The 25065-nt window shown below is 41.8% G+C and overlaps 1 protein-coding gene across 11 annotated transcripts; it reads right to left on the minus strand.

Moving 5' to 3' along the window:
- Window positions 1-205: 205 nt before the first annotated feature.
- suds3 (SDS3 homolog, SIN3A corepressor complex component) lies at window positions 206-25065 on the minus strand. Of its 11 annotated transcripts, XR_014382489.1 has the most exons (14): window positions 24833-25065; window positions 18118-18187; window positions 17741-17796; window positions 16884-16955; window positions 16659-16678; window positions 16379-16535; window positions 15803-15898; window positions 15484-15570; window positions 15146-15251; window positions 11041-11181; window positions 10501-10624; window positions 8498-8582; window positions 1824-3224; window positions 206-1789 (listed from the first exon to the last, which is right to left on the minus strand). XR_014382489.1 is itself a non-coding variant. In XM_014171252.3 (11 exons), the coding sequence occupies exons 1-11, from the start codon at window positions 24942-24944 to the stop codon at window positions 3126-3128; spliced, it is 960 nt and encodes a 319-aa protein (XP_014026727.1). In that variant the 5' UTR covers window positions 24945-25064; the 3' UTR covers window positions 206-3125. The 11 variants fall into 11 exon arrangements, 1 of the variants encoding a protein (XP_014026727.1); XR_006761764.2 differs by having other exon boundaries at window positions 206-3224; XR_014382491.1 differs by lacking the exon at window positions 24833-25065 and adding an exon at window positions 19667-20227 and having other exon boundaries at window positions 206-3224.

The following is a 25065-nucleotide window of genomic DNA, read 5'->3' on the forward strand; positions in this document are numbered from 1 at the left end:
TACCACAGGTAAATCCAATCAAGATGTAGAAACATCAAGGATGATCAATGGAAACAGTATGAACCTGAGCTCAATTTCTGGTCTCATAGCAAAGGGTCTGAATACTTTTGTAAATAAGGTGTTTCTTTTTTAAAATAAAATTGCAAACAATTCTAAAAACTTTTTCACTTTGTCATTATTGGGTATTGTTTGTAGATTTGTCAACTCAAAGGCAATAACATCTTTAATAAATGGAACGCACAAAAATGTACAAATAGAAATTGTTAGGTTTCATCTTCGCATGTGCAAATAGAGTCCAGCCAAGTCCGATAGCTATTCCACGAGTGAATTAGACTCATCTAATGTCAATATCACAGATACAAAATTAAAACCTTAAATCAATTCAATACATTATATATTTTTTTATAAGCAATAAAAAGGTCAATATAACAGGAGCAAAAAAAATTTTTAAACAGACAATGTACCAGATGAAGAAGACAAGACAAATTTCCCCCTCCACGTATTCATGGTGCAGTTCAGACAAGCTTCGCTCTTAGAAAACATGGCATGATTCCGGCTGAACGGCAGATCAAGGAAACTGTTACAGAAATATGTTAAGTGTAGAAAGACATAAGTCCTATCCATCAGCTTTGAGCCCCTATAATCTTGTGTAGATCTGAGAGGAGTAGATAGCGTAAGCAAAATGGAAATAATTCAGAAGTCTCTCAGGCATGGTGGAGCTATTACAAAATGTCTTAAACCTGGGCTATCCATTCCTTTGAGCCCAACACAAAGCCTACAGGCTATTTGTAACAGGGCTTGAATCATGACAATAGAACAAAAACCTAGGTAAAATGGTTTCCACCTGTGCTGGAAGATGGCCCCAAAAAATAAAACAATTGACAGAATGCTTGGTTACAGTCTCGCTCTTCCCTTCCAGTGGTCCTGATTGGTTGCAACTAGGGATGCAAGATAGATCTGTGAGCATATCGGAAATCGGCTGATATTAATTAAAAATGCCAACTTCGGAACTGGCCCGATGTCTAGTTTAACGACGATGTGCAAAACCGATTTCAAAGCTGACGTGCATACCTATATAATGTAGGCACACTTCCGACAACAAAACATCTGTTCCAAGATGGCGTAGCAGTCGGACTTCTGTTTTTGTCTTGTACCGGATAAATCTATTATCATATATATTTATAAATCTCAATTTCCATCTACAGACTGAACATACTCTCCTGCAAACCGCCTCACCCAATTTGGTATGGATCTGATTTTTTTTATACTTCAGAAATGGAACCCCAATCAGAAGCTAGCCAGCTAACTAGCAAGTAGTCAGTTAGCTTGGACATAAGCCAGCCTCAGCCCGGTCAAATCCTGTCAGTCTGCACATCACGATATAGACCCAGAGCATATTGGACTGCTTTTCTCTACCACATCTCCGGATTCCGACAACAAGCTCTGAACCTTTACACCGGATCATCACAGCTAGCTAGCTGCAATCCGAGTGGTTACTCCTGGCTAACGTCTGTCCCGAAGCAAGCACCAGTTAACCTGGAGCTAGCCTCGAGCTAGGCCCATCTCCCGGCTAGCTGAAGAGATCCATCAGCCAATTCCTGGGCTTCAATACCTCCTTTGCCAATTGGCCTGGACCCTTTTACTGCCGACACGGAGCACCGCCGATCCATCACGACCAGTCTGCCGACATGAAACCCCCTCGGGCAGTTAACAGGCTCTTCCGTTGCTACGTCCCCCATCTGCTTACCCCGGCCTGCAAGCTGTCTGAATCGCCATGTCTCCAGCTCGCCTAGCTAGTCACTGGACACTAGCTACTCACTCGCCTAGCTACTCACTGGCTACAAATGCCTCTCCCTAATGTCAATATGCCTTGTCTACTGCCGTTTTGGTTAGTGATTGTATTATTTCACTGTAGAGCCTCCAGCCCAGCCCAATAAGCCTTATCTAGTCCTTTTGTTCCACCCCCAACACATGCGGTGACCTCACCTGGCTTAAATGGTGCCTCTAGCGCCAAAAACTCGCTCATCCTTACTCAATGCCTAGGTTTAACTCCACTGTACTCACATCCTACCATACCCTTGTCTGTACATTATGCCTTGAATCTATACTTCCGCGCCCAGAAATCTGCTCCTTTTACTCTGTTCTGAACGCACTAGACGACCAGTTGTTATTGCCTTTAGGCGTACTCTTACCATACTCTTCCTCTATTCCTCTGGTGATGTAGAGGTTAACCCAGGCCCTACAGCCCCCAGCATCACTCCCATTCCCCAGGCACTCATTTGTTGACTTCTGTAACCATAAAAGCCTTGGTTTCATGCATGTTAACATTAGAAGCCTCCACCCTAAGTTTGTTTTTTCCACTGCTTTAGCACACTCCGCCAACCCGGATGTCCAAGCCTTGTCGGAATCCTGGCTTAGGAAGGCCACCAAAAAAATCTTGAAATTTCCATCCCTAACTGTAACATTTTCCTACAAGATAGAACTGCCGAAGGGGGCGGAGTTGCATTCTACTGCAGAGATAGCCTGCAGAGTTCTGTCATACTATCCAGGTCTGTGCCCAAACAATTCGAGCTTCTACTTTTAAAAACCCCCCTTTCCAGAAACAAGTCTCTCACCATTGCCGCTTGTTATAGACCCCCTTCAGCCCCGAGCTGTGCCCTGGACACCATATGTGAATTGATCGCCCCCCATCTATCTTCAGAGTTCGTACTGTTAGGTGACCTAAACTGGGACATGCTTAATTAACCTCTTACATCTAGACGTTCCGCTAGCGGAACACCTGCTCCAATATCCAATGATAGGTGTGGCGCGAATTACAAATTCCTCAAAAATACAAAAACTTCAATTTTTCAAACATATGACTATTTTACAGCATTTTAAAAAGGCCGCAAAAAATGTAAATATCGGGTATCGGTTTATTTGGCAAGGAAAATATCGATATTGGGCAAAGATTTTATATCGGTGCATCCCTAGTTGAAACGTCAGGAAGTCATTGAGAAAACTTCCTCAGGCACACAGTAGGGCAGGGGATCAACATGAGGGAAGCCACGTACTATACTTACAAAAAGGGATAGAACGAGGAAGATGCTATAGAGATGGATGGATAAACAGAAGGGGCATGTGTTCTATGCTGCCGACCGCCGTCGGATGACAAACGCTCCTCTCTGCAGTTGTCCCAGGTAGATCCTCATCTTTGTGCTGTCACTGGTCTTCCTCACCCAGATCTGTGAGGGGGAAACAGAACAAATTACTCATTAGCTCTCCATGCAATAAGAAAGAGCATCTGTAGGGGAAATCACAAGTTTAGTGGATGAAAAAGCAGCAAAAATCTAAATGTCACACAATTTCTAACATTCCACAGTGTTTTAAGTCATGCAGTCCAAGATTCCTAAACTGTAGAAGACATACGGCTAAAACGCATAGCTGTTGCTGTGTAGCCTGGCACCAGATCAGTTTGTGCCGTCTAGCAAACTAAACTGAACAAAAACGCAACAATTTCAAAGATCTTACTGTGTTACAATTCATAAGGAGAAAAAAAGGCTTTTTATATACACTGCTCCAAAAAAAAAAAGGGAACACTTAAACAACACAATGTAACTCCAAGTCAATCACACTTCTGTGAAATCAAACTGTCCACTTAGGAAGCAACACTGATTGACAATAAATGTCACATGCTGTTGTGCAAATGGCACAGACAACAGGTGGAAATTATAGGCAAATAGCAAGACACCCCCAATAAAGGAGTGGTTCAGCAGGTGGTGACCACAGACCACTTCTCAGTTCCTATGCTTCCTGGCTGATGTTTTGGTCACTTTTGAATGCTGGCGGTGCTTTCACTCTAGTGGTAGCATGAGACGGAGTCTACAACCCACACAAGTGGCTCAGGTAGTGCAGCTCATCCAGGATGGCACATCAATGCGAGCTGTGGCATGAAGGTTTGCTGTGTCTGTCAGCGTAGTGTCCAGAGCATGGAGGCGCTACCAGGAGACAGGCCAGTACATCAGGAGACGTGGAGGAGGCCGTAGGAGGGCAACAACCCAGCAGCAGGACCGCTACCTCCGCCTTTGTGCAAGGAGGAGCAGGAGGAGCACTGCCAGAGCCCTGCAAAATGACCTCCAGCAGGCCACAAATGTGCATGTGTCTGCTCAAACGGTCAGAAACAGACTCCATGAGGGTGGTATGAGGGCCCGACGTCCACAGGTGGGGGTTGTGTTTACAGCCCAACACCGTGCAGGACATTTGGCATTTGCCAGAGAACACCAAGATTGGCAAATTCGCCACTGGCACCCTGTGCTCTTCACAGATGAAAGCAGGTTCACACTAAGCACGTGACAGAGTCTGGAGACGCCGTGGAGAACGTTCTGCTGCCTGCAACATCCTCCAGCATGACCGGTTTGGCGGGGGGTCAGTCATGGTGTGGGGTGGCATTTCTTTGGGGGGCCGCACAGCCCTCCATGTGCTCGCCAGAGGTAGCCTGACTGCCATTAGGTACCGAGATGAGATCCTCAGACCCCTTGTGAGACCATATGCTGGTGCGGTTGGCCCTGGGTTCCTCCTAATGCAAGACAATGCTAGACCTCATGTGGCTGGAGTGTGTCAGCAGTTCCTGCAAGAGGAAGGCATTGATGCTATGGACTGGCCCGCCAGTTCCCCAGACCTGAATCCAATTGAACACATCTGGGACATCATGTCTCGCTTCATCCACCAACGCCACGTTGCACCACAGACTGTCCAGGAGTTGGCGGATACTTTAGTCCAGGTCTGGGAGGAGATCCCTCAGGAGACCATCCGCCACCTCATCAGGAGCATGCCCAGGCGTTGTAGGGAGGTCATACAGGCACGTGGAGGCCACACACACTACTGAGCCTCATTGTGACTTGTTTTAAGAACATTACATCAAAGTTGGATCAGCCTGTAGTGTGGTTTTCCACTTTAAATTTTGAGTGTGACTCCAAATCCAGACCTCCATGGGTTGATAAATTGGATTTCCATTGATTATTTTTGTGTGATTTTGTTGTTAGCACATTCAACTATGTAAAGAAAAAAGTATTTAATAAGATTATTTCTTTCATTCAGATCTAGGATGTGTTGTTTAACCTCTTACATCTAGACGTTCCGCTAGCGGAACACCTGCTCCAATATCCAATGATAGGCGTGGCACGAATTACAAATTCCTCAAAAATACAAAAACTTCAATTTTTCAAACATATGACTATTTCACAGCATTTTTAAAACAAGACTCTCCGTTATCTAACCACACTGTCCGATTTCAAAAAGGCTTTACAGCGAAAGCAAAACATTAGATTATGTCAGCAGAGTACCAAGCCAGAAATAATCAGACACCCATTTTTCAAGCTAGCATATAATGTCACAAAAACCCAGAAGACAGCTAAATGCAGCACTAACCTTTGATGATCTTCATTTACATTTACATTTAAGTCATTTAGCAGACGCTCTTATCCAGAGCGACTTACAAAATGGTGCATTCACCTTATGATATCCAGTGGAACAACCACTTTACAATAGTGCATCTAAATCTTTTAAGGGGGGGGGGGGGGGGGGGGGGTTAGAAGGATTACTTTATCCTATCCTAGGTATTCCTTAAAGAGGTGGGGTTTCAGGTGTCTCCGGAAGGTGGTGATTGACTCCGCTGTCCTGGCGTCGTGAGGGAGCTTGTTCCACCATTGGGGTGCCAGAGCAGCGAACAGTTTTGACTGGGCTGAGCGGGAACAGTGCTTCCTCAGAGGTAGGGGGGCCAGCAGGCCAGTGGTGGATGAACTTCATCAGATGACACACCTAGGACATTATGTTATACAATACATGCATGTTTTGTTCAATCAAGTTCATATTTATATAAAAAAACAGCTTTTTACATTAGCATGTGACGTTCAGAACTAGCATACCCCCCGCAAACTTCCGGGGAATTTACTAACAATTTACTAAATTACTCACGATAAACGTTCACCAAAAGCATAAATTATTTTAAGAATTATAGATACAGAACTCCTCTATGCACTCGATATGTCCGATTTTAAAATAGCTTTTTGGTGAAAGCACATTTTGCAATATTCTAAGTACATAGCCCAGCCATCACAGGCTAGCTATTTAGACACCCGGCAAGTTTAGCCTTCACCAAAATCAGATTTACTATTATAAAAGTTTGATTACCTTTTGTTGTCTTCATCAGAAAGCACTCCCAGGACTGCTACTTCAATAACAAATGTTGGTTTGGTCCAAAATAATCCATCGTTATATCCGAATAGCGGCGTTTTGTTCGTGCGTCCCAGACACTATCCGAAATGGTAAATCAGGGTCGTGCGCATGGCGCAATTCGTGACAAAAAAATTCTAAATATTCCATTACCGTACTTCGAAGCATGTCAACCGCTGTTTAAAATCAATTTTTATGCAATTTATCTCGTAAAAAAGCGATAATATTCCGACCGGGAATCTCCTTTTCGGCAAACAGAGGAAAAATCACAAAGACGGGGGCGGCCAGGGCACGCGCCTAAGCCCACAGTCCCTTGATCGGCCACTTGATTAAGGCGATAATGTGTTTCAGCCTGGGGCTGGGATGACGACATTCAGGTTTTTCCCGGGCTCTGAGCGCCCATGGAAGACGTAGGAAGTGTCACGTTAGAGCAGAGATCCTTTGTAAAAGATAGAGATGGCAAAGAAGGCCAAGAAATGGTCAGACAGGCCACTTCCTGTAAAGGAATCTCTCAGGTTTTGACCTGCCATTTGAGTTCTGTTATACTCACAGACACCATTCAAACAGTTTTAGAAACTTGAGTGTTTTCTATCCAAAGCCAATAATTATATGCATATTCTAGTTACTGGGCAGGAGTAGTAACCAGATTAAATCAGGTACGTTTTTTATCCAGCCGTGAAAATACTGCCCCCTAGCCATAACAGGTTAAGTGTCCCTTTATTTTTTTGAGCAGTGTGTGTGTGTATATATATATATATATATATATATATTTTATTTATTTTTTTATTATTAAAAAATTGAAAAAATATGTAATAAAAAATATATATATATAAAAAAATGTATTTAAAAAAAAGTAAAAATTAAAATAGGTCAATTTTAATCAATTAGGCACTGACCTATGGATTTCATATGACTGGGAATACAGATATGCATGTGGGTCACAGATACCTTAAAAATGTAGGGTCGTGGATCCAAAACCAGTGAGAATCTGGTGTGACCAGTTCTTGCCTCATGCAACATCTCCTTCAAATAGAGTTGATCAGGCTGTTGATCGAGGCCTGTGGAATGTTGTCCCGCTCCTCTTCAATGGCTGTGCTTAGTTGCTGGATATTGGCGGTAACTGGAACACGCTGTCATACATCGATCCAGAGCATCCCAAACATGCTCAACGGGTGACATGTCTGAGTATGCAGGCCATGGAAGAACTGGGACATTTTCAGCTTCCAGGAAATGTGCACAGACCCTTGCGACATTGGGCCGTACATATTTAGGCTGAAACGTGAGGTGATGGCGGAGGATGAATGGTACGACATGGGCCTCAGGATCTCGTCACAGTATCTCTGTGCTAATTAAAATTGCCATTGATAAAATGCTATTCGGTTCATTGTCTGTAGCTTATGCCTGGACATACCATAACCATGGGGTACTCTGTTCACGTTGTTGACGTCAGCAAACCTCTCACCCACACAATGTCATACAAGCTGTCTGCCACCTGCCTGGTACAGTTGAACCGGGATTCATCCGTGAAGAGCACACTTCTCCAGTGTGCCAGTGGCCATAATTCTTTTAGGTCAAGACCCTGGTGAGGACGACGAATACGCAGATGAGCTTCACTGAGACGGTTCGTGCAGAAATTATTTGGTTTTGTAAACCCACAGTTTTATCAGCTGTCCAGATGGCTGGTCTCAGACGATCCCGCAGGTGAAGAAGCCAAATGTGGAGGTCCTCGGTTAACGTGGTTACACATGGTCTACGGTTGTGAGGCCGGTTGGACATACTGCCAAACTTTGTAAAATGACATTGGAGGCGGCTTATGGTAGAGAAATTAACATTACATTCTCTGGCAACAACTCTGGTGGACATTCCTGCAGTCAGCATGACAATTGCATACACCCTCAAAACTTGATACATTTGTGGCATTGTGTTCTGTGACAAAACTGCACATTTTAGAGAGGCTTTTCATTGACCCCAGCAAAAGGTGCATCTGTGTAATGATTGTGCCGTTTAATCAGCTTCTTGATATGCCACACCTGTCATGTGGATGGATTATCTTGGCAAAGGAGAAATGCTCACTAACAGAGATGTAAACAAATTTGTAAAAAGATTTGAGAGAAATAAGCTTTTAGTGAATATGGAACATTTCTGGGATCTTTAACTTCATCTCATAAAACATGGGACTAACACTTTACATGTTGCGTTTATATTTTTGTTCAGGGTAGTATGCAATGACTAAAGAGAGCACAAATATCTTAGACCAGGCTAGTGGCTATAAGGGTCTGACACTCACCTCGTTTGTTCCCACAGAGCTGATGACACAGCTGATCTTGGTGTTCTCCTTTGACTCCAGGTAGATGGCTTGGCCCTTATGGTACCTGACAGGGTCAAGACAAGAACAAAAAAACATGAGCCAAAAAACATTAGCAATTAAACACTTCTCATGCTGGAAATGAATGCATGATCATTATCTTACCTTGTAGTCAGTAGCCATTTCAGACATTTCTAAGCAGTGTCCTTACAAAAAACACGAGGACATTTAAATTAAACGGAAAAATATTTAAATGTCGCTCCTCTAATGTTTAATCGACTGACATTGAGTGAGGGGGTAAGAGCAGGGATCAGTCTATTCAGGTAAGAATGTCATACAGTACCAGTCAAAGGTTTGGACACCTACTCCATTCAAGGGTTTTTCCTTTATTATTACTATTACTATTATAGAATAATAGTGATGTCATCAAAACATATGGAATCATGTAGTAACCAGAAAAGTGTTAAATATAAAATATATTTTGATTTGTTTAAGATTCTTCAAAATAGCCACCCTTTGCCTTGATGACAGCTTTGCACTCTTGGCATTCTCACAACCAGCTTCACCTGGAATGCTTTTCCAACAGTCTTGAAGGAGTACCCACATATGCTGAGCACTTGTTGGCTGCTTTTCCGCCACTCCGCGGTCCTACTCATCTCAATTTCAGAAAGGGCTGCAAAATCTAGACCCCTACAAATCAGCCGGGCTAGACAATCTGGACCCTTTCTTTCTAAAATTATCTGCCGAAATTGTTGCAACCCCTATTACTAGCCTGTTCAATCTTACTTTCGTGTCGTCTGAGATTCCCAAAGATTAGAAAGCAGCTGCTGTCATCCCCCTCTTCAAAGGAGGGGGACACTCTTGACCCAAACTGCTACAGACTTATACATCTATCCTACCCTGCCTTTCTAAGGTCTTCGAAAGCCAAGTCAACAAACAGATTACCGACCCTTTCGCATCCCATCGCACCTTCTCCGCTATGCAATCTGGTTTCAGAGCTGGTCATGGGTGCACCTCAGCCACGCTCAAGGTCCTAAACGGTATCGTAACCGCCATCGATAAGAAACAATACTGTGCTGCCGTATTCATTGACCTGGCCAAGGCTTTCGACGCTGTCAATCACCACATCCTCGTAGGCAGAGTCAATAGCCTTGGTTTCTCAAATGATTGCCTCGCCTGGTTCACAAACTACTTCTCTGACAGAGTTCAATGTGTCAAATCGGATGGCCTGTTGTCCGGGCCTCTGGTAGTCTCTATAGGGGTGCCACAGGGTTCAATTCTTGGGCCAACTCTTCTCTGTATACATCAATGATGTTGCTCTTGCTGCTGGTGAGTCTCTGATCCACCTCTATGCAGACGACACCATTCTGTATACTTCTGGCCCTTCTTTGGACACTGCGTTAACCCTCCAGACAAGCTTTAATGCCATACAACTCTCCTTCCGTGGCCTCCAACTGCTCTTAAATACAAGTAAAACTAAATGCATGCTCTTCAACCGATCGCTACCTGCACCTGCCCACCCGTCCAGCATCACTACGCTGGACGGTTCTGACTTAGAATATGTGGACAACTACAAATACCTAGGTGTCTGGTTAGACTGTAAGCTCTCCTTCCAGACTCACATCAAACATCTCCAATCCAAAGTTAAATCTAGAATTTGCTTCCTATTTCGCAACAAAGTATCCTTCACTCATGCTACCAAACATAACCCTCGTAAAACTGACCATCCTACCGATCCTCGGCGATGTCATTTACAAAATAGCCTCCAATACCCTACTTAATAATTTGGATGCAGTCTATCACAGTGCCATCCGTTTTGTCATCAAAGCCCCATATACTACCCAACACCGCGACCTGTACGCTCTCATTGGCTGGCCCTCGCTTCATACTCATCGCAAAACCCGCTGGCTCCAGGTCATCTACAAGACCCTGCTAGGTAAAGTCCCCCCTTATCTCCGCTCACTGGTCACCGTAGCAGCACCCACCTGTAGCACGCGCTCCAGCAGGTATATCTCTCTGGTCACCCCCAAAGCCAATTCCTCCTTTGGCCGTCTCTCCTTCCAGTTCTCTGCTGCCAATGACTGGAACGACCTACAAAGATCTCTGAAACTGGAAACACTTATCTCCCTCACTAGCTTTAAGCACCATCTGTCAGAGCAGCTCACAGATCACTGCACCTGTACATAGCCCATCTATAATTTAGCCCAAACAACTACCTCTTCCCCTACTGTATTTATTTATTTAGCTCCTTTGCACCCCATTATTTATATTTCTACTTTGCACTTTCTTCCACTACAAATCTACCATTCCAGTGTTTTACTTGCTATGTTGTATTTACTTTGCCACCATGGCCTTTTGCCTTTACCTCCCTTCTCACCTCATTTGCTCACATCGTATATACTTATTTTTCTACTGTATGTTTGTTTTACTCCATGTGTAACTCTGTTGTTGTATGTGTCAAACTGCTTTGCTTTATCTTGGCCAGGTCGCAATTATAAATGAGAACTTGTTCTCAACTTGCCTACCTGGTTAAATAAAGGTGAAATAAATAAAATAAATAGGGCTGAGGTCGGGTGATTGTGGAGGCCACGTCATCTGATGCTGCCCTCCACTCCTTCTTGGTCAAATAGCCCTTACACAGCCTGGAGGTGTGTTGGGTCATTGTCCTGTTGAAAAACAAATGATAGTGGAACTAAGCACAAACCAGATGGGATGGCGTATAGCTACAGAATGCTGTGGTAGCCATGCTGGTTAAGTGTGCCTTGAATTCTAAATAAAATCACAGACAGTGTCACCAGCAAAGCACCATCAGACCTCCGCCATGCTTCACGGTGGGAACCACACATGTGGAGATCATCCGTTCACTTACTCTGCTTCTCACAAAGACACAGTAGTTGGAACCAAAAATGTCAAATTTGGACTCAGACCAAAGGACAGATTTCCACTGGTCTAATGTACATTGCTCGTGTTTCTTGGCCCAAGCAAGTGTCTTCTTATTGGTGACCTTTAGTAGTGGTTTCTTTGCAGCAACTCAAACATGAAGGCCTGATTCATGCAGTCTCCACTGAACAGTTGATGTTGAGATGTGTCTGTTAATTGAACTCTGACACACTTATTTGAGCTGCAATTTCTGAGGCTGGTAACTAATGAACATATCCTCTGCAGCAGAGTTAACGCTGGGTCTTCCTTTCCTGTGGCGGTCCTCACGAGAGCCAGTTTATCATACTGCTTGTTTTTTTTCAACTGTCTTTGAAGAAACTTTAAAAAGTTGAAATCTTCGTATTGACTGACCATGTCTTAAAGTAATGGACTGTCGTTTTGTTTTGCTTGTTCAAGCTGTTCTTGCCCAAATATGGACTTGGTTTTTTACCAAATAGGGCTGTCAACACACTTGATTGGCTCAAACACACTAAGTAAACAAATTCCACAAATTAACTTAACAAGGCACACCTGTTGAATGAAATGCATTCTAGGTGACTACCTCATGAAGTTGGTTGAGAATTCCAAGCGTGTGCAAAGCTGTCAAGGCAAAGGGTGGCTATTTGAAGAATCTCAAATATATTTTGATTTGTTTAACACTTACTACATGATTCCATGTGTTATTTCATAGATTTGATGTCTTCACTATTATTCAACAATGTAGAAAATAGTACAAATAAAGAAAAACCCTGGAATGAGTAGGTGTCCAAACTTTTGACTGGTACTGCACACACACTATTTAAAGTATTTTTAAAGGTAATCTAACAGAATCTGCTTCTCCTGTATGACAGTCAGCCAGGTAATCTTGGATTATCATATACTCTGTCTGGGGAGAGTCACCCTGAGGTAAGAGCAATAGCAGGTGGAACAGACAGTAATCACTTTGAAAGGAGTAGATGTGGATAGTACATTTCCCCATGGACGTGGTATATCCAGTAACCTCACCAAAGCCATATAGTTTCACGGTTAACAACAGAGTGAGACAGATAGCAGCAAGCACTACTTAGTGGTCCCTCACCTGAGCCCTCTCTCATTTCAAAATGTATCAGAGGCTTCATGAAAGTCATGGAAAGGAACACATTTAAAATGTCCACTCTTCAAAAGGAATTATTCATTGACATCTGTCCTATGCAGGGAGCGCTAGACTCTCCCTCTCTACCCAAGGGGCCTGAGAGGACGGATTATCCAAGTAAAGCCAACATTCAGTCCTTTCTGTCAGAATGGCCAAAGGCATGTTCTAGCCCCATGACAGTGAAATGTAAATCCATGGTGGCAGATATCCAATCAATGGTGGGAATGTTGGTAAATAAGACATAACCTTTCTCTACTGACCAGAGGGCAGATAATGCATTTTAGTATTTGGTAGTTAAGATCACTAAGATCTTGTTTGAAAATCCTTTGCAGACATGCCAGAAATACAGCCAGTAAAGGCTACAATTCCTGTTGTATAGTATTTATAAGGGTGTGTTGCCATCTAGTGGCTAATAAAAGTCAACTGCATCATGGATTAAAAACACTCAATATTCTATAATAAACCAGTTTAGTAGATCACATGTTTTGCCCCATTTTTTTTGTTTTTAAACAGTGTTCAACCACAGCTGTCAATAAAAAGGACCACAGTGGAACTAAGTTTGACTTGATCAACCTAAATGAAAATCCCATTTTTCTTCTGTGTTTTTAAAATAGTCAAATAAAACAAATTAAAGTGAAGATAAACAGATGCCATTGTGATTGAAAAAGCTTTGCATGCATTTATATTAAACTTAAATTAAAAGCAGTCTCAGCCGCCGGTCCATTTTAATAGGGGCGGGAGGTAGCCTAGTGGTTAGATTGTTGGAACAGTAATCGAAAGGTTGCTAGATCGAATCCCCGAGCTGACAAGGTAAAAATCTGTCGTTCTGCCCCTGAACAAGGCAGTTAACCCCCTGTTCCTAGGCCATCATTGTAAATAAGAATTTGTTCTTAACCGACTTGCCTAGTTAAATAAAAAAATATTTACAAAATAAATAGCCGGGCATCTGGCACACATTTACTGCAATTACATGGGATTCAAGGCACAAGGCGCACGGCATGAGAATGGTGCTGAAGCTCAAAAATAGGGGGTGCATGATAGGCAGCCAAGTCTGATTTTTGATGGATTTGTTATTACAATGTTTATACTGTCACAATAAACAGTGTGGTAATATTGAGTTTTCAAAATTGTATTAAGCAAAAGCTGTGTGCATTAAGGAAATAGACGCCTGGCTTAAATAGAAGCCTGTCTCTAATAACCACTGTTGTTTTCAGTGACTGAAAAAAGTGAAAGAATTACTGGCTATTAATTGAAGTTTCACAGTATGTATGTACAGTGCATTCAGAAAGTATTCAGAGCCCTTCACATTTTCCAAATGTTCTGATGTTATAGCCTTATTCTAAAATTGATTGAAGACATTTAATTCCCTCAATCTACACACAATACCCTATAATGACAAAGACAAAACACGTTTTTTTATTTTAGCAAATGTATTAAATATCAAAAAATAAATACCTTTACTATTCAGACCCTTGGCCATGAGACTCATTGAGCTCAGGTGCATCCTGTTTCCATTGATCATCCTTGAGATGTTTCTACAACTTGATTGGAGTCCACCTGTGGTAAATTCAATTGATTGGACATGATTTGGAAACACATACCTGCCTACATATTGTCCCACAGTTGACAGTGCATGTCAGAGCAAAGACCAAGCCATGAGGTTGAAGGAATTGTCTGTAGAGCTCCGAGACAGGATTGTGTCAAGGCACAGATCTGGGGAAGGGTAACAAAACATTTATCCAGCAATGAAGGTCCTCAAGAACACCATGGCCTCCATCATTCCTAAATGGAAGAAATTTGGAACCACCGAGGCTCTTGCTAGAGCTGGCCGCCCAACCAAACTGAGCAATCGGAGGAAAAAGGCCTTGGTCGGGGAGGTGATCAAGAACACGATGGTCACTCTGACAGAGCTCCAGAGTTCCTCTGTGGAGATGGGAGAACCTTCCAGAAGGACAACCATCTCCGCAGCACTCCACTAATCCGGCCTTTATGATAGAGTGGCCAGACGGAAGCCACTCCTCAGTAAAAGGCAAATGATAGCCGCTTAGTTTGCAAAAAGGCACCCAAAGGCCTCTCAGACCATGAGAAACAAGATTCTCTGGTCTGATGAAACCAAGATTAAAACCTGGCACCATCCCTACGGTGAAGCATGGTGGTGGCAGCATCATGCTGTGGGGATGTTTTTCAGCAGCAGGGACTGGGAGACTAGTCAGGATCGAGGGAAAGATGAACGGAGCAGAGAGATCCTTGATGAAAACCTGCTCCAGAGCGCTCAGGACCTCAGACTGCGGCGAAGGTTCACCTTTCAACAGGACAACAACCCTAAGCACACAGCCAAGACAACACAGGAGTGGCTTCTGGACAAGTCTCTGAATGTCCTTGAGTGGCCGAACCAGAGCGCAAACTTGAACCCGATCGAACATCTCTGGAGAGATCCGTTTTTGCTTTGTCATTATGGGGTATTGTGTGTAGATTGGGGGGAAAAAAACAATTTAATCAATTTTAAAATAAGGCTATAACGTAACAAAATGTGGAAAAAGTCAAGGGGTCTGAATACTTTCCGAATGCACTGTATGTACCATCTCTTGTCATAGTAGAGCTTTCCTTCTTCGATGCGGGCTTCATAGCGCTGTGAAGGGGCCTCTACTGGAGTGGTGGGCATATGGTCTGGAGAAGACGGAGACACTGGGGGAGAAAACATGGCATGAGAACAAAACAAAAAAAAAATCTGTCTAGTCATTTCAATGTAAATAGTTAACTTACTATAGCGTGGCCTGGGCAGGTTTTTATATTTAACAAATGTATCTAAAATGAATAATATTTTCTGAACTAAAATCCTTTAATAACTTGATGTATTTTATCATTTTAGCTGAATAGGTCTTTAGACTAACTGAAACAATCGTAAGAGTAGTAAAACCTGGACGCTTAGGGGACTTCAGCTGCTTGTTCAGTGTTCGCAGATCTTCCATTATCTGGTCGTCTGTTAGCAAATAGTTTAACTGAGGTGTGCCTAGTTAAGGACAACTCATCATAAAATCATAATTTGTACCCAGATACTGTTATTTACAGAAATATTATTTGGAGTTTGTTATACGATCTGTGCAAATTACAAATGGGAAATGTACTGTAACTAAAAATCAGTAAAGACCAGATTGTTATTGAAGACAGATGGATTCTGCACAGCGCATAGCTCGGGTCAACCCTTCTATAAACAAGCAGAGAGTTGTAAAGGATATCAGGTGCCGGTTTCCTTCGTTTGTCTGGAATGGGGACTGGATCGTTGGGCCGCCTCCTCAACTTCCGGGTCATGATGGGTTTCACCTCCATAGAATCTAGAGGGAAACAAACCATGAGTTCACTGCAGCTGACACTCAAAGAAATAACTAAAACAGATTAAATGTATATCAGTATATTGATAACTATAATATATGTAATGTATTCTCATTACGTAAAGTTACATGACCTTACAGATTTTAATAACATTACTGCACAGTAACAAGATCATCAGCTGAGTGATTAGCATGAAAGATGCACATTTTCAGTAAGAACACAATGCATCTAAGACTAGGCCATTTTAATTGGCACCCATGTTAATACCAAGGCTGTGAGATCTGAGATGGGCTTAAAAGCTTTCTTTCTCATCTCTAAAACACTTTCTTTCTCATCTCTAAAACACTTCCACTGCACTGACAGAAATAAATTAGCCTACAAAGTCGTCAAGTTTTTTTTCATCTTTCTCTCATTTTGTTTAATCCCCACATGAGGGGGGGGAGATTTCTTTGTTATCTTATCTTTTTCAGTGATTCTCCTACCGCCAGTCAACTCCATTGTTAATTTCTCATTCTCTATCATCTTCTTCTTCTCCTCCAGGTCCGCAATTAAATTCTCCTTCAGCTCAACCTTCTTATCGTCAAACTCCTTCACCGCCGCTTTTTTCTCTTTGATGTGGTTCCTCTCCACCTGTTCTGTCTGTGAAAGACAGAAAAAGAGGAGGAGAGGCCCGGGGATGTTCACTGTGTCAAAAGGACATCATGGCAGGCTAATTATTCAACGGAATTACAATGTTAAGTAATAATATCAAACATGTCTTACCTCTAGTTGGAGGAAGAGATCTGTAGGAAACAGAAAACACAACGGTAACGCTCATGTTGACTGAAACGTCAGTTACTCCCTCCCTGTCTGTCCCATCGACTTATCACAAAACCTGCACACCCTTGGGTGAGTTCAAGATCAAATGATAAAGAATATGGCCTCTACACGTGGAAAACAACTACTGAAACACCCATCTAGTTCAAAAACAGTGCACAGTGATCTTACCAGCATTGCGAAGTCTCTCTTTATATTGCTGGTCCAGCTTCTTCATTCTCTTCTGGTACTCCTGAAGTGTTCCTGCAGGGATGAGAAAAAAAAAAGCATGTAACGTCCATATTCAACCAATTTTTGCAAGGAACAACACTACCTCTGAGGTGTCATCGTAACAGTTGTGTCAAATGATAAAGGTCTGCTAAGCTCCTACTTCAGCATGTTGAGGGATTTATGACATTGCTAATCAAATACTGTTATTACAGTGAGGATGATTAATAGATTATAGGATAGGCCAAATTCATAAATAAAGTAGCCTTGCACATGCCTTAGCTTGCGCGAGACAGAACAGTTCATAGGAGCAGGAGCCTATTTCTGTAGCGTGAGGCAGCTTGATGTACAAATATACCCCATGGACAGGACACTAGTCTATCACAGGGCTTTACTGCCAATCTATCTCCTTGATGCTGAGTGGCAAGAAGAGATGCATCGGTTCCCATTTTTACAGTATTGGTTATGACTCAGCTGGGACTCAAACTCCCAACCTTCCAATCTCAGGGCGGACACTAACCACAAGGCCACGGAGTCGGTTGAATTCATAAATTAAAGGGCTCCCGAGAGAGGCAGCGGTCTAAGGCACTGCATCTCAGTGGTAGAAGCGTCACTACAGACCCTGGTCGATTCCAGGCTGTATCACAACCGGCCGTGATTGTGCGCCACTCTATGGGACTCCCAATCGGCCCAGCGTCTTCCAGGTTTGGCCGGGGTAGGGGGTCATTGTAAATAAGAACTTGTTCTTAACGGACTTGCCTAGTTAAATAAAAATACAATAAAATAAATGCTGTGGGGATAATTAGAAACAGTGACATTACCTTCTTGGAGTTGCGTCAACTGCCTTTTCAATGATGCCAACTTGTCTTGGTACATCCTGCAACAAAACAAACATGATTATCACAAACAACTACTGTATCTGTACATTTAGTCCTTCAAGATCGGGCTACATTTTGAACATCCCATTTGGTCCATGTCATCATCTATTCCAGGGCTCTCCAACCCTGTTCCTGTACAGCTACCCTCCTGTAGGTTTTCCCTCCTACCCCAGTTGTAACTAAGCTGATTCAGCTTATCAACAAGCGAATTATTAGAATCAAGTGCGCTACGTTAGAGTTGGACGGTAGAGCTCCAGGAACCGGGTTGGAGAGCCCTGATTAATCTATCCAGCGTAACCATGCATTTGGGGAAAACTCACTGTTCTTTAATTTCCACATAATCATCCTCGTTGTGTTTCGCTAGGTCAGTTTCACTGGCATCTTCAGTGTCTGAAAAAAGGCAAAAAAGCCTGATGTCAGTTATTAAAGTATACTAGCTATACACCTTAGGTTTAAGGTACCAAATTAGGCAATATCATATGGCATGCCAAGACTACATTTTCAGAACACGTTGGTCAATACCACTCCCAAATCAATGATATGAATACTTTTAGGACATGCGGTCCTCCATAAAAAAAAGTCCGGAAATCTTAGTAACGTTAGACTAGTAAAATCCTATGCACTCAGTAAAGTTACCATTATTTGCGTCACCCATGACTCGGTTACCAGCCATTTATGTTTAAACTTACATAAACGTATACCAAAACACAGAAAAACGAGGTGCGGAGGCTGATAAAGGCACAGGTTTTCCCCCATCGACACATTCAAATATAGCTTGGGTAGCTAAATTAGTTTGTCGTAGGATAAACTAGGTAGTTCGCTACTTATCTGACTTAGTAGGCTACTACCGTCACAAGCAAAGTGGTAAACTAGCACGCTAGACATTCCGCGAAGAGGCTGGCCCGTTTGTATCAACAACTTCTCGTTGAAACGTCGCAGAAAGAAATGTACCACGGCAGAAAGAAATCGACTCAAGTAATTAGTCGTTTCTCATTTGACTATCCAACTAATTCTCAATAGCGAACGGTTTTACCTTGATTGCCGAACGTTTGCCGCATGTTGACTTGCTAGCACAGTTGCTATTGCGTAGCTGATGGAGCCAAGTTCCAGGCGTGCGGTGTGATGTGGCAAGCTGACGTTAGCTAGCTTAGCAACGACTCACTCAGAAGACTTGGATAGCTAGCTAATTAAGCGAGTTTCTTAGATTCAATCTTCACCTATGTTTTGCCGAACGTTACGTGACATTACCTACCTAGCTACCCTGACTAGCTCGTTTGTCAACTAGCTAACGTTTGTTGCCTTGCTACTGAGCTTGCCAGCGCAAAGGTTTTACCGGTTACCTGTCAGCGAATTGTACTGTAACGTTAGCCAGATATCTACTAGTCGACAAAATTACGCTAGCTAGACAGTTTAAAAATGGATGACCTTACCTTTGATAAAACAACTATCCATCAAAGTCAGTTAACGTTGTTGGCTAGCGTCATTCCTGAAAGTTTTAATGAGCTTGGCTGGGCCTCAATCCAACCACCATCCACATGCAAAGATAATTACAAAAATAAAACACGTTCCATATACTTCACACCAAGACCGTGTCAGAACAGGCCAATCAATTAAATCGCAGGTGGTAAAGCCATTTGGAGCGTTTCTTGCCACATGTCAATGTTCTAACGTTACTGAGAATTACTGCCTGCCCTGACTTGTTCCTAACTTTACTACTAATATTTTAACATTAAATGAGCCAGATGGCAGAATCGAGACTCCAGTGCACAGGGGTAACAAGATGAACGCTTTCTTCGTTAACTTTAGCAATCTGTCTACCATCAGACCAGAACATGGTTTGCTGTAACGTTAACTCGTTAGAAGACTTACAACCAGGCTTGGATGCAAACCATGAAAGTTGAAAAATACATGAACTCCTCCCCGTGACAGGTAGCTTTCTTGCCAGCAAGCTACTAACGTTACTCCTCGTGTGAACCAGAATATGGCGTTTAAAAGGAGAATCGCCATATTCAACGTCTCCTGTAAATCCTGCCTTGATTCTGGTTCACTCGTCGTGGTGCCAGATCCCCCCATGAATGTTGTAGTGATGGGTCGTTCGCGAACGAGTCTCAGAAGAGCCGAATCTATTTATACATAAACACATTAAGATATGAATAATCAAAAGATGAATAGAATTAACTAATTCAAAGAACGAAAAAAAATTAAATAAAATAGGCCTAAATGCTCAAGCGCACACATTCGTTCTGACCGTCTGCTCAGACTAACAGCCTCACCTGTTGTTCCTGTCAAATCAGACAGTGTCAACCAATGAACCAAAGATGCGTGAGGGAGGGCCGAGCCAACTCACTCAGTCACACACTCAGCAGCCGAGGAGAGAGGAAGGGCAGCAGTGAAACAACAGCTGGAAAATGAGTCGGAAGCACAGTAGCATTTGAATAATGTAGACAATGTTAGAGCAGTGTAGAATTTGACAAAACAAAATCTCATAACGCCAGTTCTACGCACAACCTACACCGGCATATGCAAACTGTGCACCCAACTGTGAAGCTAGCTGTAGCAGAGCTTCAAGAAACTAGCGGGCCTGCTTGTGATAGTGGTGGAGCCAGCACCTCCACACATGTAGATGTATCCACTCAGTCAAGTAGGCCTACTCCGCAACCCACAGCAACGCAGTCTTCTATGGACCGGTTTATGCCAAAGTCTGTCTGTAGCAAAACAAGGCCAAATTGTTATTGCATTGGCTAAAAGGATTGCCACCGATTTCCAACCATTTTCGATCGTGGATGACAGTGGTTTTGGAATTGTGTACATTGGATTTAGACTATTGCTCTAATTTCTAAGCAAGAAAACCCTTTCAAAATCACTTATTCCACAACTGTACGAGCACACAGGCTTCAGTGTGGGAAGGAGTCCAAAATGCTACTGCAGTTTGCCTTAACACTGACTGCTAGACATCAAGGGTAACCACTTCTTACATGTTGGCTACATGTCACTTCATTGAAGATTTTTCGATGTCTAGCTGTCTTCTGGACTGCTTTGAGTTCAGCGACAGACACCTCAGAAAACTTGGCAGAGGAACTGTTGAGAGTGGCCAGAGAATGGCAAGTAGATGGAAAAGTGGTCTGTTGTGTTAGCGACAATGCAGCTAACATAACCAAAGCCATGAAAATGTTTAAATGGACCCATCATCCATGTCTTGCCCACACAATCAACCTAATTGTAAGAGATGCTCTGAAGGTGATGAAGCCCACTGTGGACAAAGTGAAAGCAGCTGTGGAATACTTCCACAGGAGCACAGTAGGTGCTGAAAAACTAAAGTCTACACAACGCCAGATGGGGATACCTGAGCTGAGGCCTAAACAAGACTGCACTACAAGGTGGAATTCAACATTTTATATGTTGAAGTGGTTTCTTGAGTCAAAGGATGCCATCGTCAATGCACCTGTTGATGCTCTGACCCAAGAGGAATGGGAGGTGGTGGAGGTGTGCAGAGTCCTGGAACCCTTTGAGCAGGTCACTGTGGAGATCAGTGGAGAGAGGTGCAGTTATTACTACATTATTTAATCCAGTATTATACATGTATATTAGCAGTAGATGAGAATGTAGTATTACTGTTCTCTCTTTTCAGCTATGTGACAGCCTCAAAAATGATACTCCTGTGTAAGGGTCTGCAGCGAATCACAGCCAGCCGCCAGAGAGAAGCAAATGTAACCACAGGACATGTGACAGAGTTGATGGACACCCTATGTTCATCAATGGACAGAAAGTTCCACAGAATGGAATATAATCACGTGCTATCAGAAACCGCTGCACTTGACCCCAGGTTTAAGAAGTTAGCCTTCAGTGATGCCAGAGCGATTGATGAGGCTCTTCAAAGAATAACCTCAGCAGGGAGGGGCAGCCCCAGCAGTCAGCTGGCTCAGGCACCAGGGCAACAGGAAGAAGAGGGATCAGATGGAGCAGAAGCACCAGCAGTAGTGCCACAAACGTCTGCCGTTTGACGAGAGAGCAACTGGGGATGCAGCACGAAGGAATCCCTCAGCAGATGCCATAATGGAGGTCCGATCCTATTTGGAGGAGCCCCTCCTCCAAAGGTCTGCAGACCCTCTGAGCTGGTGGAAGAACAAGGCCTCTGTCTACCCACGTCTTAGTAAAGTCATGACAGGGAGACTCTGCATAGTGGCCACATCCGTTCCCTCAGAGGGTCTTCTCAAAAACACGACAAATAATTACTGAGAGAAGAAACCGCATCAGCCCCTGAAGTGAGGTAGCTTGCATTTCTGAATGCAAATCTCTCATAAAAGCAAAATATGGTCAGCATTGCTGTGTGCTGCTGGTTATAACATGGCACTAAAGAAGAGAGAGAAAAGAGGGATCAGTTTAATGTTTTAAGTGGGATGCTGCAGTTTTGCATATTGTTATTTATTTTTCTTTGATATGGTGCAATATTCTATTATTATGTTGTTCAGATTGTATTCGTTTTGAATGGTTAGATTTATATGCACTTTGTTTATATACATTAAAAAAGTTATACTTTAAATGCAAATGTTTAGTAGCATTCTTTTTCATAACAAACCAATACATTTTTAAATACATTGTTGTTAAGGTAGAATAGGATTTAATTTAATAATTTAATTAGAATTGTTTGAACATCAATTATAGTCAAACTATCGCAAACTGTTTGACTTAAAAAATGTTTTGTATTTTTTTTAAAGACCCGTTTGGAAGCCAAAAGAGCCAGCTCACTGAAAAGAGCCGGAATGCCCATCACTACTGTGTTGTTGATTAAGCTAGCCAGTCATCTTTTTTTGATTTGTCTTTTTCTACTAAGTAACAAAACAAATACAATCACAGAAATATACAAACAAGAGTACATAAACCTAACAGACAGGGGTGTTACATATCGAGATACATTTTCAATTTGTCAAAAATGTTTATGATACGAATTGCTTTTTGTTTTTTACACTTACTGAATTTAAATGTAATTTAGAAATTTTCTTAGACAAAATGTGAAGAGGGGTTTGTTCTCCGCCCACTTCATTTCATGGATAAATTATCTGCCATGAAAATAAACAAATTAACAATTAAAGTTAAATCAGGGTCCATATCATTTGGATCAAATTAAAACATAATATCAGAGTCTTTCAAATGAACATTAATAGTAGCTAGTTTATTTTAAAATAAAATATTTTTACTCAACCCAAAATCTTCTGACAAGCCCAAAATAAATGGTCAAGAGTCTCTGGGTCACAACCACAAAATACACGTTATCAATAGCTATTTTAAAACTGTGTATGATAAAGGTCTTTACAGGGTAGATTCTTTGAATTAGTTTGTATGATACTTCTTTCACCTTTTTAGATGTAGTATTTCCCAGACAACAACAAGACTTTGTTCCAGTTCACTTCTCCAGTATATTCTAGCAGAGGGAATAGTAACATCATGACAGTTCTCTTTTATACACGTTATTACATTTATAGTTTAAAATGTCAATTCCTTCTAGCTGTACTGAGGCTACAAAATCCTCAACAGTAGCACTTGGAGTACTGTTATATTCTCATAAAAGAAGAATAGCACTTTTAGGGACAGCTCTAACAACTATTTGAAACTCCTCAGGATTTGTGTGTTCTCATGAATTCTGGATAATCATATAGTTGTCCATCATTATTCAATCATTGTTTAACCCAGATAATGCTGTTGTCAAACCAGTTATGGAAAAACAAAGACTTGTTTTTCTATCTCATGTCTTTATTATTCAAGATTGTATATCTATGCGGGGAAAAATTGTGTTTGTACATGAGGTTCCAAGTTAGAAGTCCTTGTTTATGAAAGTTAGAAAACTTAATAGAGATCTTACCCACATCAGAGTTGCATTTGAACAAGAATTCTAGACCACCAATTTGTTGGAATATTAAATTAGGGACTATATTCCAAATGCAATCCTTATTTCTTAAATAGTTTTGTATCCATTTTATCTTAGATTATATTAGAGGTTTTAAAACCCAGAGCATTCAACCCTCCCTCACTTTGGGTTCTACATATTACCGCTTTTCTTAAATATTGAGGTTTATTCCACCATATGAAGTTAAATAGTTACTGACAGAGGAACATCCAAGGCAAGGGAGGTATACACTAACCTTGACAGACCTTCAGAGTTTGACAAAACTACACGTCCAGATAAAGAAATATCTCTTAATAACCAGCAGTTAAATCTCTACAATTTTCTCTACAATAGGAGAGAAATTTAAGTTGTCCCTTTCTTTCTGCTCCTTGCTAACTTTAATACGAAGATATGTGATCACATCTTTTACAAGGATATTACATGAGTTTAAATCACATTTTTTCAACGCAAATAATTCACATTTCCTAATATTCAGGGATAAACCAGATACATGTGAGAAGGCATTAATACATTCAATAGCTTTCCTGACTTCATGTTCTTTAAAAAAAAATGGTGGTGTCGTCAGCAAATTGTGAATGTTCTCTTTATCTTGTATCTGAATACCCCTAAAACTATACATATTGATATTTTGCCATAACTTGTGGGATCCCAAAAAATAAAAGTTTGGCATCCATGTTAAATTCCGCATCTAATGTCGATTCTCTGTGAAGTTCAATGGGATAATTTAACAGAGATGTTACGATTAGTGTAAAGTGTCTTAATTACACTTTGAAAATAGACCAAAACCCCAAAATCTAAGTCTCAAAAAGAAAATGTTCAACTCTCTCAAAAGCCTTGTAAAAGTGTACAAAAGTGTACAAATAAAGTAAAACTATCTTCCATAATGTGTAGGTAGCTAGTTAGTTAACTACGATACTGTAGCTATCGTTACGACATCGTTGCCCAAGCTAACGTCAGCTCAAACGTACTGCCTTTACAGTTCAATGGGGATGAGTTTATTTTTTATTTTTTGAATGTTAATATAATATTTAAAAAATCTAACATTAATGTTCCTTATTAAATATAACAAGTGTAACGCGTTAGCCAGCTAAAGCTAACTAACGCGTGAACCTAGCTAGTTTAGCTAACATTACCTTCTTCCGAGTCTATTCCCCTGAAGCTTCGATCATCGTCCTCGTCCACACTATCAAGTTCTTCTTCATCATTGTAATAATCTACCATCGGTGACAGTAAAGTGGAAGCCATATGACGGCTAGCTAGTAAAATTGTAAACAAACGTTAGATAAACAATCGATTTGAATTGCTGTACAGAACAAAACAGCGCCTACGTCTGTTAAGACCCCAATATATGTGAGATGGCCGCCAA

This window comes from Salmo salar, chromosome 24 (assembly GCF_965601325.2).
Source record: "Salmo salar chromosome 24, fSalSal1, whole genome shotgun sequence".
Taxonomy (NCBI): Eukaryota; Metazoa; Chordata; class Actinopteri; order Salmoniformes; family Salmonidae; genus Salmo; species Salmo salar.

Coding starts and splice junctions, on each gene's coding strand:
- suds3 (XM_014171252.3), bottom strand. CDS start 24,944: ATGGCTTCCACTTTACTGTCACCGATGGTAGATTATTACAATGATGAA. Junction 8,583..15,145: donor CTCTACTATGACAAGAGATG/GTACATACAGTG, acceptor TGACCCTGTCAG/GTACCATAAGGGCCAAGCCA. Junction 3,225..8,497: donor GCTCTGTGGGAACAAACGAG/GTGAGTGTCAGA, acceptor TCCCCCTCACAG/ATCTGGGTGAGGAAGACCAG.